The sequence below is a fragment of the Zootoca vivipara genome, chromosome Z1 (genome assembly GCF_965207765.1).
Source record: "Zootoca vivipara chromosome Z1, rZooViv2.hap1.1, whole genome shotgun sequence".
NCBI lineage: Eukaryota > Metazoa > Chordata > Lepidosauria > Squamata > Lacertidae > Zootoca > Zootoca vivipara.
Genome location: NC_142583.1, coordinates 59,585,885 through 59,598,086, shown reverse-complemented (window position 1 = coordinate 59,598,086; position 12,202 = coordinate 59,585,885). Strand labels below are relative to the sequence as shown.

At 44.2% G+C, this 12,202-nt stretch overlaps 1 protein-coding gene across 1 annotated transcript in view; it reads right to left on the bottom strand.

Moving 5' to 3' along the window:
* Positions 1-11,550, bottom strand: part of SNCA (synuclein alpha) — a 48,629-nt gene extending 37,079 nt beyond the window's left edge. Inside the window, exons 1-2 of the mRNA XM_035112606.3 lie at positions 10,930-11,550; positions 7,140-7,285 (exon numbers count right to left, since the gene is read on the bottom strand). Of these exons, the coding sequence (XP_034968497.2) occupies positions 7,140-7,260 (121 nt within the window). The 5' untranslated portion in view covers positions 7,261-7,285; positions 10,930-11,550. The remainder of the gene's footprint in view (positions 1-7,139; positions 7,286-10,929) is intronic.
* Positions 11,551-12,202: the final 652 nt, after the last annotated feature.

Sequence of the window (12,202 nt, the reverse complement as noted above, 5' to 3'; positions counted from 1 at the left end):
ATATAGAAGGTCTCATGGTTTCAGGCTGAGAGACCAGCAGGACCCGCTGGCAAGCCTGTGTGGGACACAGGTCATGAACCCCTGATGTTGCTGGACTACAGATCCCATCATCCCTGACCATTGACTATGCTAGTGCGGGACGATAGAGTAGGCAGAGTACAAAAACATCAGGAGGGTACCACACTGGATACCCTAGTTGGAGATGCTGTTATTTTCCTTTGTGCGGTTTCATATAGTCAGCTTGGAGTGTGACTCCTCACAGTTGTGCTGCTCCTAGAGAAACATAGGTTGTAGAGTTGGAAAGGACCCAAAGGGTCATCTCGTTCGATACCCCTCTTCCCCCGCAATGCAGGACCCACAACTGTTGTGAGGTTTCAAAACACATGCATATGAAGAAAGTGCCAATCTGGAACACCCAATACAAAAGAAGATCAGCACAAATAAAATAAAATCACCTTCAAAAATAGGTGCTAAAACCCAATATACATATCAGGGGTTAAAAACAAGACCCTTAAGATGGGCACCTGAAAAAGTGGGACTACAAAGTCTACTCAGATCAACATCAACACATTCCTCCCTCAGACCCAAGAACCCCCTGTGTGAATCATTCCTGATTTGATTCTGAAACTTTTTGTATAATGACATGTACATGTGTACATCATCATGCTCTACTTCTGCAATCATATACCTGTCCATTCATATGTAAGCCCCACTGTAGTTGATAGGACTTAATCCTGGTAAGCGCAAATATAGAATTGCAACCTTTGTCACTACTAATCCCTCCCACCTTTCTATTAAATGGCTTGCAATGAATTGGAATAATAATTAAAATTAATGGGAAAACACCAATTACCGAAAAGTGATTATTAATGAATGTTAAGAAAATTAATCAAATAAATAAAAACAAGACCCTGCTGGGTACTTTGAAGTCAGTTGGATGATTAATGTGTTTAAAAATTACGCCATGTGGTTAAATGATCTGCTCTACACTCTGCTTCACTGATTCCAACAAAACCTCCAAGCTTATCTATATGAAAGAGCCAACAAAATGATAAGTTCTATAGAAATGGAACCCAGGAAGGGAAAAAACACAGAAAGCTCCCTTCGCTTTTCTAAAAACATTGTATGCAATAAAGAGTAGATCAGTTGAAATTAATGAACATGACTAAGGTCCATTAATTTCAAAACATCTAGACTGAGTAGCAGTACCACCATAGTTATTGAGTCTCTGGCCACATTCACACCATAGATTTAAATCACTATAATACCATAGCTGCCAAGTATCCTGTTTTTGCCGGGTAAACCCCTTTTTTCCTACCGTTTCCCGGCGGTCTCCCGTTTAGGTTTTTATCCCGATATTCTCCCTTAAATCTGCTTCTGCTGGCGGCCATTTTCTGGTGCCGCTTTGCCCTTCTATGGGCACCAGAAAATGGCAGCGCCGGAAGTCGCTTCTACGCGTGTCCGGAAACGCGTAGACGCAACTTCCGGTGGTGCTTTGCTCTTCTATGGGCACCAGAAAATGGCGGTGGCTGTGCCGGAAGTCGCTTTTACGCACTTCCGGTCATGCGTAGAAGTGACTTCCGGCGCTGGCGCCGCCATTTTCTGGTGCCCATAGAAGGGCAAAGCGCCACCGGAAGTTGCGTCTACGCAACTTCCGGTGTCGTGGGCTGCCGATCCCAGATTTTTCCGTCCAGGACTTGGCAGGTATGTATAATACCACTTCAAACAGTCATGGCTTCCGCCAAATAATTCTGGGAGCTGTAGTTTGTTAAAGGTGTTGAGGGTTGCTAGGAGGCAAGGCACCCTATTCCTCTCACAGAGCTACAATTCCTAGAGTTTCTTGTAAAAAGGGAATGCCATTTGTTAAACCATTCTTGTATTTGTACAAATGGCTAGCATTGTCATTCTCCAGGATTCAACTGCCCTCTCAGAGACTCTTAAGTAAAGTTACATCTCTGAAGGAGGAATGGGTGCACCCTTGATCTTTTGCACATATATCCATGTAAATCAGGGGTGGGGAACCCCAGGCCCGGGGGGTGAAATGTAGCTTGACCCTTGCAACTATTCCCAGGCCGCCCCCTCCACACCTTGAGCGTTTTTTGGCTGGAACATGTCCTTGAATTCTGATCATGTTTCTTCCTTGTCTGGATGGAGGGTAGAGAGGTGCGAGAGTGTGTCCAGAAACTAGCTTTGATTTGCTATCATCTGTCTAAATCAATAATCTCTTGAGTAAAAAGCTGGAATGCTGCTTATTCAAAGAAAGAAAACAGATTATACCAAGACAAAAAAGACAATATACTATTATAATAATCTGTGGGAGAAACACCCATGTCGCTTTTTTTTTTAACAGTGAAAGCATGCATTGCTCTTTAACTGGCAACTGGAGGGACGCTCTATGACGGCCCTCAACTACGAACTCCTACTTTGTAGTAGGGAGGACCAAGCACTTCCCCTCAAGGCAAATCAATTATGAAGCTCTCCAGTTCTTTTCAGCTGCTTGCACACCAGATGGCGAGGGGAGGTTGGGGGAGATGGCATAATAAAACTCAGAGAAAATGCATGTTCTAAACCAAATCTTCTGTGGAAAAGCTGCTTCATGCTAGCTATGAATCATGCAATCACACACGGGTTTTGTTTTTTTGGGGGAGGGGGGAAATCAACTGGCCCTGCACTGATCACGAACCAATCTAGATCGTTTCTAAACTGTATTGCCAAGGAGGAATCTGACATGCATCCAGTTCTGCCGTGCTCTTGCATCCCAAGCAAGCATGATGCAGAAAATGAAGGAACCCAGGGTGCAGCAATGCAGAGAGTGGCTGGGTTGCTTCTGGGCGCCTCCTGCTGAGTTCAATGAGCTCTAAGCAAGAGATGTGGTCTAGGAGGAGAGATGGTTGCATGGGACCAAGCTTCCCTATCAATAGAGGCAGGAACAAGGTGCCACCAACTCTCCACCTTTACTTTTTATATATTGTTATGGTCTGAAGACATGAGACCATCACCTTACGAATACTAAGCAAGTCTGGGTCTGACCAGGGCCTGGGTGTGTGACTGCCTGGGAGAAGCATATGTACACCACCATATGTACTTTCTTCATGATGGAAGAAATTTTAGGAAAGGCAAGATACACAGTTTAAAATGAGTATTCCTGGGGGAGGGGCGGCGAATGAAGAACAGGAGCAAAATCCAGCTACTGAGTTGTTTTTGGAGGCCAACACTATTTGTGAGGATTCAGAAGCGAAGTGGACTGGTAGTTGAATCTGTTAGCAAAGTCAGCTCAATAATGCAGATGGAGAAGTAAGCAGGGATTTTGTCTTTCTTCCTTCAGACCTTATGCATAGCAAGGAGACATTTGACCAAACGTACAGAAGAAAAACTTCCTCAGAACTACACAGCCAATCAGGGCATGTGGTACTTCATCAAACATCATAAGACTCTGACAGGTTGCTAAGCAACATCTTTCCCCTCCCCAGCATGGTTAGTTGACTTCCTGATTAAAGAATTAACCCACTGCAAACTGAATGATCCCTGCTCTTGCATTTTCAGCAGTATGACTACCCCAGTAGTGATGAACAGAATCCTCTGTTGTCTTCTGCACGCCACTGAATGATGGTCCCTCTTTAATAAAACTGCAATATTTTACTTGCAGGATTTTACCTACTCTTACTTTTCACAGTACTCAGAATTTAATGCTTAGAAGGCAAGGCCTAGGTCTGTCTCTTTCACCTTTACGAATCACCCACATGTTCAAACTAGGACATCGAAACAAGTGTGGTGCTGCCACTATCAATGAGTAAAAACACCAAGTCGCTCAGGTGCAGGAGAGGCAGAAATTGGGGAGCCTGTTCCTAAATTGTCACCTTTCCCCCCTCTTAGTCCTTCTCATTTTCTCCCTGCAAGTTCCTCCACTTTTAAGATATGGGATGCTCAGGGAGGCCAAGCAGTGTAGAATGTTTGCTGTTCTGTATTTTAGTATTAGCAAACAAACAAACAATTTTTCCTAAACATTTTTTTTAAAAAAAGGTAGGAAGCACTTTATCTAGCACTAGTGAAGCCAAATTCACATGAAATACTATACAATGGTCTCGAAAAAACGATGGAAGGGATTTGGATAAGCATATAGTAGTGAGTTCATGAGTCATTATCTGCTAAGTGTCCATGACAATGAATGCAGACACCTTCTCCAGAGGAGCATGTGTGTAATAGTCATGCCTGCAGGAGTGAAAAATGGCTGGTGCTCAGTAGCAACAGCTGCCAGTTTCATTGCTGCGAAACACAGCCATTTCACAGAAAAAGGAACCGTTTCCTCCTGCTGCTGCTTGGCTGCTTTAGTAACCTGCAGTGGCTCCACGAAAGGCACCAATTCTGAAAAGGTTGTATGAAGCAACTAATAATAATGTTTGGGCATATACTTGAGGGCACTTCCAGACTCCTCACTGTTCTTAGGTGGGATTCAATCACATACCAGCAAATTCAAGTTGCCCAATAGTGCTGATAATGCCAAGGTTGAAGGTTCAATCCCTGTAAGGGACAGCTGCATATTCCTGCATTGCAGGAGGTTGGACCCTATAATTCTCCAAAAGATTAGGCTTTTTGCAGCATGGAAAGTGATGGTGAAATACACTGGACAGTGTGCAATAACACTCGGTATTATGCAATGTCACCCAACCTTTTCACAAACAAATGAGGATGTATGCTCATTGAACAGATCACCCAGAAGCGCCTCTACATTTAGTTTAACGTTAATTCTGTCCTCCAAAGGAACCCTAGGAATGGCTGCTATTTGAAGCAAGCTGGGCGTCTCTATCAGGCAAAAAATCACCTCAGCCAAGCTAAATTCCCAGGATTCTTTGGGAGAGGCTATGATGGTTGAGATGGTGTGGATCCAATAACTGTGTAGTGTAAACATGCCCTTGGTTTGTTTGCATCTGCAGATGAACACAACAATTCTCATTCTTGCTGAATATACTTATATCTTCAGTGCCCAACTCTCAACTTTCTTTCAAACTTGTAGTAGCTTTACCTCAGGGATAGGGACCTGTACCCTCCAGATGTTGTTTGCACTCCGACTCCCATCCCTGTTTTACACAATTGTTCACAGCTTATGCCTGGATAGCTCTTCCCCTCCTACCTCCCTCCATTCCCATCAGCCTTTGAGACAGTGCAGACAACCAAAACGTCCATGAGTTCTCCTTTCTGGAGAACCTTGGTCATCTTGTTAGATGACTTGCCAAATGGCAATGTGAATCTTACCACACACATCAAGTACAGAAGCCTACTTTGAAATTAAGCAGTACATAAATTAAATAAAAGAACAATAATAATGTTATCTATTAATGAACAGCAGCAGCAGCAATGTAAACTAACAAACAAACAACAACAACAACAACAATTTATTATTTATTATTTATACCCCGCCCATCTGGCTGAGTTTCCCCAGCCACTCTGGGCGGCTTCCAACAGAACAGAACATTAAAATGCAATAATCTTTTAAACATTAAAAGCTTCCCTAGACAGGGAATGTCTAAACAGATGTCTTCTAAAAGTCTGGTAGTTGTTTTTCTCTTTGACATCTGGTGGGAGGGCGTTCCACAGGGCGGGTGCCACTATTGAGAAGGCCCTCTGCCTGGTTCCCTGTAACTTGGCTTCTCGTAGTGAGGGAACCGCCAGAAGACCCTCAGCACTGGACCTCAGTGTCTGGGCAGAAAGATGGGGGTGGAGATGCTCCTTCAGGTATACTGGACCGAGGCCATTTAGGGCTTTAAAGGTCAGCACCAACACTTTGAATTGTGCTCGGAAACGTACTGGGAGCCAATGTAGGTCTTTCACTGAGGTCCAGCTCCGAGGGCCTTCTGGCGGTTCCCTCATTACGAGAAGCCAAGTTACAGGGAACCAGGCAGAGGGCCTTCTCGGTAGTGGCACACACCCTGTGGAATGCCCTCCCACTAGAGGTCAAAGAGAACAATTACCAGACCTTTAGAAGGCATCTCAAGGCAGCCCTGTTTAGGGAAGCTTTTAATGTCTGATGGATTTTTGTATTTTAGAATTTCTGTTTTTTTGGAAGCCGCCCAGAGTGGCTGGGGGAACCCGGCCAGATGGGCGGGGTATAAATAATAAATTATTATTATTATTATTATTATTTCAAGACCAGTGTTATGTGGTCTCGGTGGCCGCTTCCAGTCACCAGTCTAGCTGCCACATTCTGGATTAGTTGTAGTTTCCGGGTCACCTTCAAAGGTAGCCCCACGTAGAGCGCATTGCAGTAGTCCAAGCGAGAGATAACTATAGCACAGTTACCCCATTCAGGACCAGGGAGTCCTCCACACCTGCCCGCCTCCTGTCCCGCACAAACAGTACTTCTGTCTTGTCAGGATTCAACCTCAATCAGTTAACTGCCATCCATTCTCCAACCGCCTCCAGGCACTCACACAGGACCTTCACCGCGTTCACTGGTTCTGATTTGAAAGAGAGGTAGAGCTGGGTATCATCCACATACTGATGAACACCCAGCCCAAACCCCCTGATGATCTCTCCCAGCGGCTGCATATAGATGTTAAAAAGCATGGGGGAGAGGATATCCATCTATTGTTGTTGGCATCCACCTGTCCTCAAAACTTGCATACAGCTTTATATTTCAACAGGAATATCTAAACCAGGGGTGAGAGCAATGGGTCCTCTAGATATTGCTGAACTCCAACTCCCATCAACCCCTGCAAGCATGGTCAATGGGCAGAGATTATGGGAGCTGCAGTTCAGCAACATCTGGAGGGCCAGATTTCCCCCACCCCTGCTCTAAGCAGGTACACCCACACGTGCGAAAACATACAACCCCACTTTTTAGCTTGTATTCTTGTTCAGATGTCAAGGAGATAAAGATAAAGATACAACTTTTAGAAGACGTTTTATTATGTTTCTATGTGTTGGAAGCCACCCAGAGTGGCTGGGGCAACCTGGCCAGGTGGGAGGGATATAATACTACTACTACTATTAATAATAATAATACTACTAATGGTGGTAATAATAATGTATGGCAATATGTATAACAAAATGGTTGTGGGCACCCAATTTATAAACATCACAATGTAAAGCAGTGAAAGAAGAAAACAATGACTGGCTCCGTTTAGATCTTGTTGCCCACCTACCTACATAGAGAACTCCTTCTTTCGTTTTCCCTGCTGCTTCTGCCATGCCCTGCTTGGTCTTCTCTGCTGCCGCCACAACTCCTTCCTTGGCTCTGTTAAATCCTTTCATGAATACATCCATGGCTAAAGACTGTCAATATCCAGCCCTGGAAAGAATGACAAAGAAATGAATGCAGAGAGAGAGAGAGAGAGAGAGAGAGAGAGAGAGAGAGAGAGAATGCCTACCTGTTCATACAGTGCAATATGAATCCATGGAGACAAAAAGATATGGAGCTAATCAAGGCACAATAAGGGAAACAGGATCATGGCCATTGAAACCAATACAGGAAGGGTTGAAGCTCAGTGGTAAATTTGCCTGATCAATAATGGGCCTATCCCCATGGAACGCCCTCCCATGAAAAGTATGTTTGGCTTATCTGTTAACTGATTTTAATGCTGTTTTTAAAAAAGACCTGTCTGAATACATCCACTTTTAGTCGAATGATGTTGCTGGTCTTCGTTCTTTAAACTGTCATTTTAATGTTGCTGCTAAATATTGCCGGTTTGGAGTGAAATGTATAGTTGTGTGTTTTTGTCACAATGAGTCATGCTTTATCTTTAAAACTGTGCAATGATCTGCTTTGAGAATCACCTTCAGGTGGTGGTGGCTGGGTGAGAGGCAGACAGGCTGACAGTAAATGGAGCCAAAAACAATCTCAGGCGGAATCAACTGATTCTGGTTCTGACTTTGTGCTGGCCACCAGGGGATAGCTTTTTCCACCTGCCTTGCCCTACCCTCCAGTCCTAGGAGCCTTCAGAAAGAAGATGCTGACACGAGCAGAGCATCGTGTGGATGTGTCTTTTAATGAACTGAATAGAGTGAAAGATTATGAGTCAAGGAGGTGGAGAGAATCTGTGTATGAATTCAACAGTACTTAGTTTATTATTTAATTGCTATCTTGTTAATGTTGTTAAAATGGTTTTATCGATTATGAATGCTGTAGTACCTGTACTCTGTAAATCCTATATTATTTATTTATTTATTAAATTTATACACCACTACCAGCCCATCTGTAGATCCCTGGGCAGTTCACAACATACAAATACAAGATAAAAGACGCAAAATACATGATATAAAAATAAGAACATATAAGAATAAAACAATTTTTGTTGTTATTGTGCTATTTAGCTTTTCTTTTAGCAGTTTTGTTAATAGTGTTTTATAGATTTTAGTTGTTTTTTATGGTTTGTAATTGTTTTACTGATGATTGGTTAATTGTTCTATATGATCTATATTGTACTTGTGATGTTCTATTATGTTATTGTCTGTTTGTAAGCCGCTTTGCGATACATGTGAATGGAAAGCAGTGTATAAATATAATAAATAGACCAATCACATGAGACTAAGGAGGAGGAAGCTGACAGTCAGGACCACCCACTGGACTGGGTTAAGAAAGAAGTCTGGCAGGCAAAAGCTGACTCAGGGCACGACTGAGTTTGGGTAGGCAATGTGCCATTTGCCCTAACAGATCAGTCTCTGTTGCCTTGAAAGGTCTATTTGCCCAGGAAGCTAGTATAAAAATAAGTGAGTTACCTTGCTGGGGGAGAACAAGGTCTATCAGTGAACACAAAATACCCAATTGTCTTTTTAAAGCTGTTAGTACCTTGTAGCCAACTTGCCTTTTTAAACCAGATTTTAAACCAATTTCAACCTTATTGCTGCCACACTCAAACATCAGAGAGAATGGAACCCCATAGCCACAGCTGAGCACTGCAACAAGTCCTTCCAAACTGTGAACAAATGAGTAATTATTTAAAAATAGGAGTGTGAATCTTCATTACCAAGTCCTGGGAAATATACTATATCCAGCAAACCTAGGAGAGGGAGGTGACGGGGGGGGGGGAGCATTAAGCTGTCTTTATCTGAAGATGCTAACATTAGCCCCTGAGATCATGTTCATTTACATACCAGCCCTGCAAAGGATTTTCTTTAAAAACACCCACATATTGCAAGTGTTCAGGAAAATGCCAATCAATCATGGAATTGCACCAGGATAAGTTTGCAGAGAAGTGGTGTGTTCATCACTGTGACGTGTTGGCTGACCTTGATTCACTTTTGTTCACAGCTGTATGGTTTATAAAACACCACTGCCAAGTTCTTCACTTTAATTTGATTTCAATTTCTCCTTCTCTTACACACACAGGTTTGACTTTCCCCTTTAATCATTGGGTAAACAACAACCTCAGTGCTGTTAGTCTGGTCTATCTATATATTTATAGTCTAGATGATGTAGTAAACAAATCTTGAGAACCATTGCGATCTTAGCTAATCCCTGGACAAGAGCCAAAACTTCACCGGACTTGTCAAGAAAGGCATCCAATTCCCCGGTAATGAAAGGAAGGCAGATCCCTGGAAACAATGGCACATGGTGTGTGTTCTTGCTTGTTCTCTCTCTCTCTCATGCACGCACACACACACACACACACACACACAGAGTCTCTTACACAAGGGAAGATAAACCATTATTCTGTGGGAGGAGGAGTACTAAGACAGTAGACACCATGTTTAATGGTTTGGAAACAGAAAGGAGATGGTCTGCATATGGGAGATTTAGCAGGCAGCAAATTCTTCTAGAATGGATGTTGTTCCATTTCTGTTCTATCAGAGGCAGGCTCTGGATATGGTCTCTCATTTTAGGGTCAGTCCCCTTCTCAACTGAGCACTTTCCACTTTTTTGTGTCTACCCCCCCCCCCAAAAAAAAAACCCTGAGGACAGTCACACACTTCACCGTCTTCTGAAGTGATAGTACTTGTATATATATGGAGACTGAATGTCACAACAAACATGGCCAGGCTGTCTTAGGATTCCCGAGAAAGCTGGCAAATTAAACTGGATGCCTATATAGCTCTGATCTCATGGTGGAACAGGGCAGGGTCCTTGAGTTAAATCAAGGGTGGTGGAGGACAACCTGTAGTTCTCCAACATCCATCAGCCCAAGTCAATCAACATGGCCAATGGTCAGGGACAAGGGAATTTGTAGTCCAGCACCATGCCTATAAGTGCATATCTCTTTAAATTGGGGTAGCTAAACTATATCCTATCATCCCTGTCCTTTGGACAATGCTGACTTGTGCTGACAGGAAATAGAGTCCAACAACATCTAAAGAGCCACACAATTCAACAGTCATTGCTTAGAGAGGAAGGCTTCTGTGCTAGACACCTGCTCTCTTTTGTCCATAAGAAACACAACAAGACAGCTCCCATTGCTGCCTTCCTGTCCCACCTTTTCTAATACAGGAGTTTTTCTTGCTTAGCTAATGATAGACACCTAAATATATTCATTATTGAAATTATAATTTTCCCTTTCCCCCAAAGCCAAGCTTCTGGGTTTGGGGAGTGTGTGTGTGTATATCTGTGTATGTGCATAGACATGATATATTTTGTAGCATGGTGTAATGTATGTTTACTCAGAAGTGAGTCCTGTTCATTTCCACGGGGCTTACTCCAAAGTAAGCAAGCACAGGCTGCAAGCTTAGGCATAGGAGTCTGAGGCTACAAGCTTCTGAACATTTGCAGAGAAGTAAGCCCCCCATTGAGCACACAAGGGAACTTACTTCCGAGTTGAAAACCTACATATGACATCAGTTCTTATCATTCTGCCCATGCCTTCGCAGAAGTAAACCTCGTCGGGTCCAGTGTGATTTACTAAGCGTGCAACAGGACCACCTCCTCCATCACGCACCATCTCCCTCCACCGCCTCACCACCATAGGAAAGCCAAGATAGAGAAATTTCATCCAGGTTACTTACCCTCTTTCTCCTTGCCTCGGTACTTCTCTAGAACTGTTGAGTTTAAAGCGTAAAGGGACGACAAGAAAGAGCGAGAGCGACCAAAAAAAGGGAGAGTTCCGAAGGATTCTCTGTTCAGTACATGGCTGCTGAAGGATACAGGGAGAGAAGAGTGCAGCCGCGTCTAGTGGTACCCAGGTGGTTCCAGTTCCGCAAAGCTGGAAGGAGTTGGAGGGAAAGGACCGGGGGGCGAGATATCCTGTCCTCCAGTTCCAAGCCGCCTGGTGTGTGTGTGTGTGTGTGTGTGTGTGTGTGTGTGTGTGTGTGTGTGTGTGTGTGTCTTGGGTGGGGAAGCAAAGCTTCACTCTCTCGCTCCTTTTCGCTGCCTCTTCTCTCCGCCTGATTTGTCAGGTAAGAAGATAGGCAGCGCCCACGAGCTCAGCCCAGGGAGAGAACACCGCCCTCCCCGCCCTCCCTCTTTCCCTCTGTCTCTCCATCTTCTCGTGGCTCCGCCCGTGAACGAACAGCCTCCTCCAGAGAGAGAGAGCGAGAGCGAGAGCGAGCGAGCGAGCGAGAGACAGCGCTTGCATGATGAGGGAGGGATAGTAGCATCTCCGCGGCTGGAGGGAACGAGATTGCAATGGCAACAAGTGGAGCGCCTTGAGAGTAGGAAGGGGATATTCTTGGTGGAATGGGGGTGGGGTGGGAGTACAGTATTATGCAGGTCTTGATGGTGTTTTAGCCCCACCCCTCTTCCCTTCCCCACGCCCCCTTGCTCCCTGCTCCTTCCCATCTCAGGCCAGGCTCCCTCTTGAATGAAGGTGGTCCAGGAACATTTGGAGCAGGGGCACGCTAACTTGTACCTCCGCATCCTGTTGTTGGTCTTCCTTATAAAAACAAATGCATGCATAAGTAAGTCACCACGGACAGAAAATCTAACAAAGCAAATGGATGTGGTAACCTTTTAATGGCATGTGTGCACCCCATATTAAAAGCTTCCTTGCAGAGAACAGTTTCCCAGCCCGTGCTAGCATCACATAGTCAGGGGTGTGTTTTGTATGGAGATCATTCAAAGATGCCGCCTGTAGTCTGAACTGGTGGAGCCCTGCAAGAGCTGTACCACATGGCAGTTTTGATTTGTGCGTTTTTGCTCATTTATGCCACCCAAATCACCCCATTCCTCTAAAGTGTGCCCTGATTTCCAAAGCTGTGAATGGAAATACACAAAGGCATGGGCTTGTTTGTTCGTTCAATGAACCAAGGGTCATCTATTCCAACCCGCTACAATGCAGGA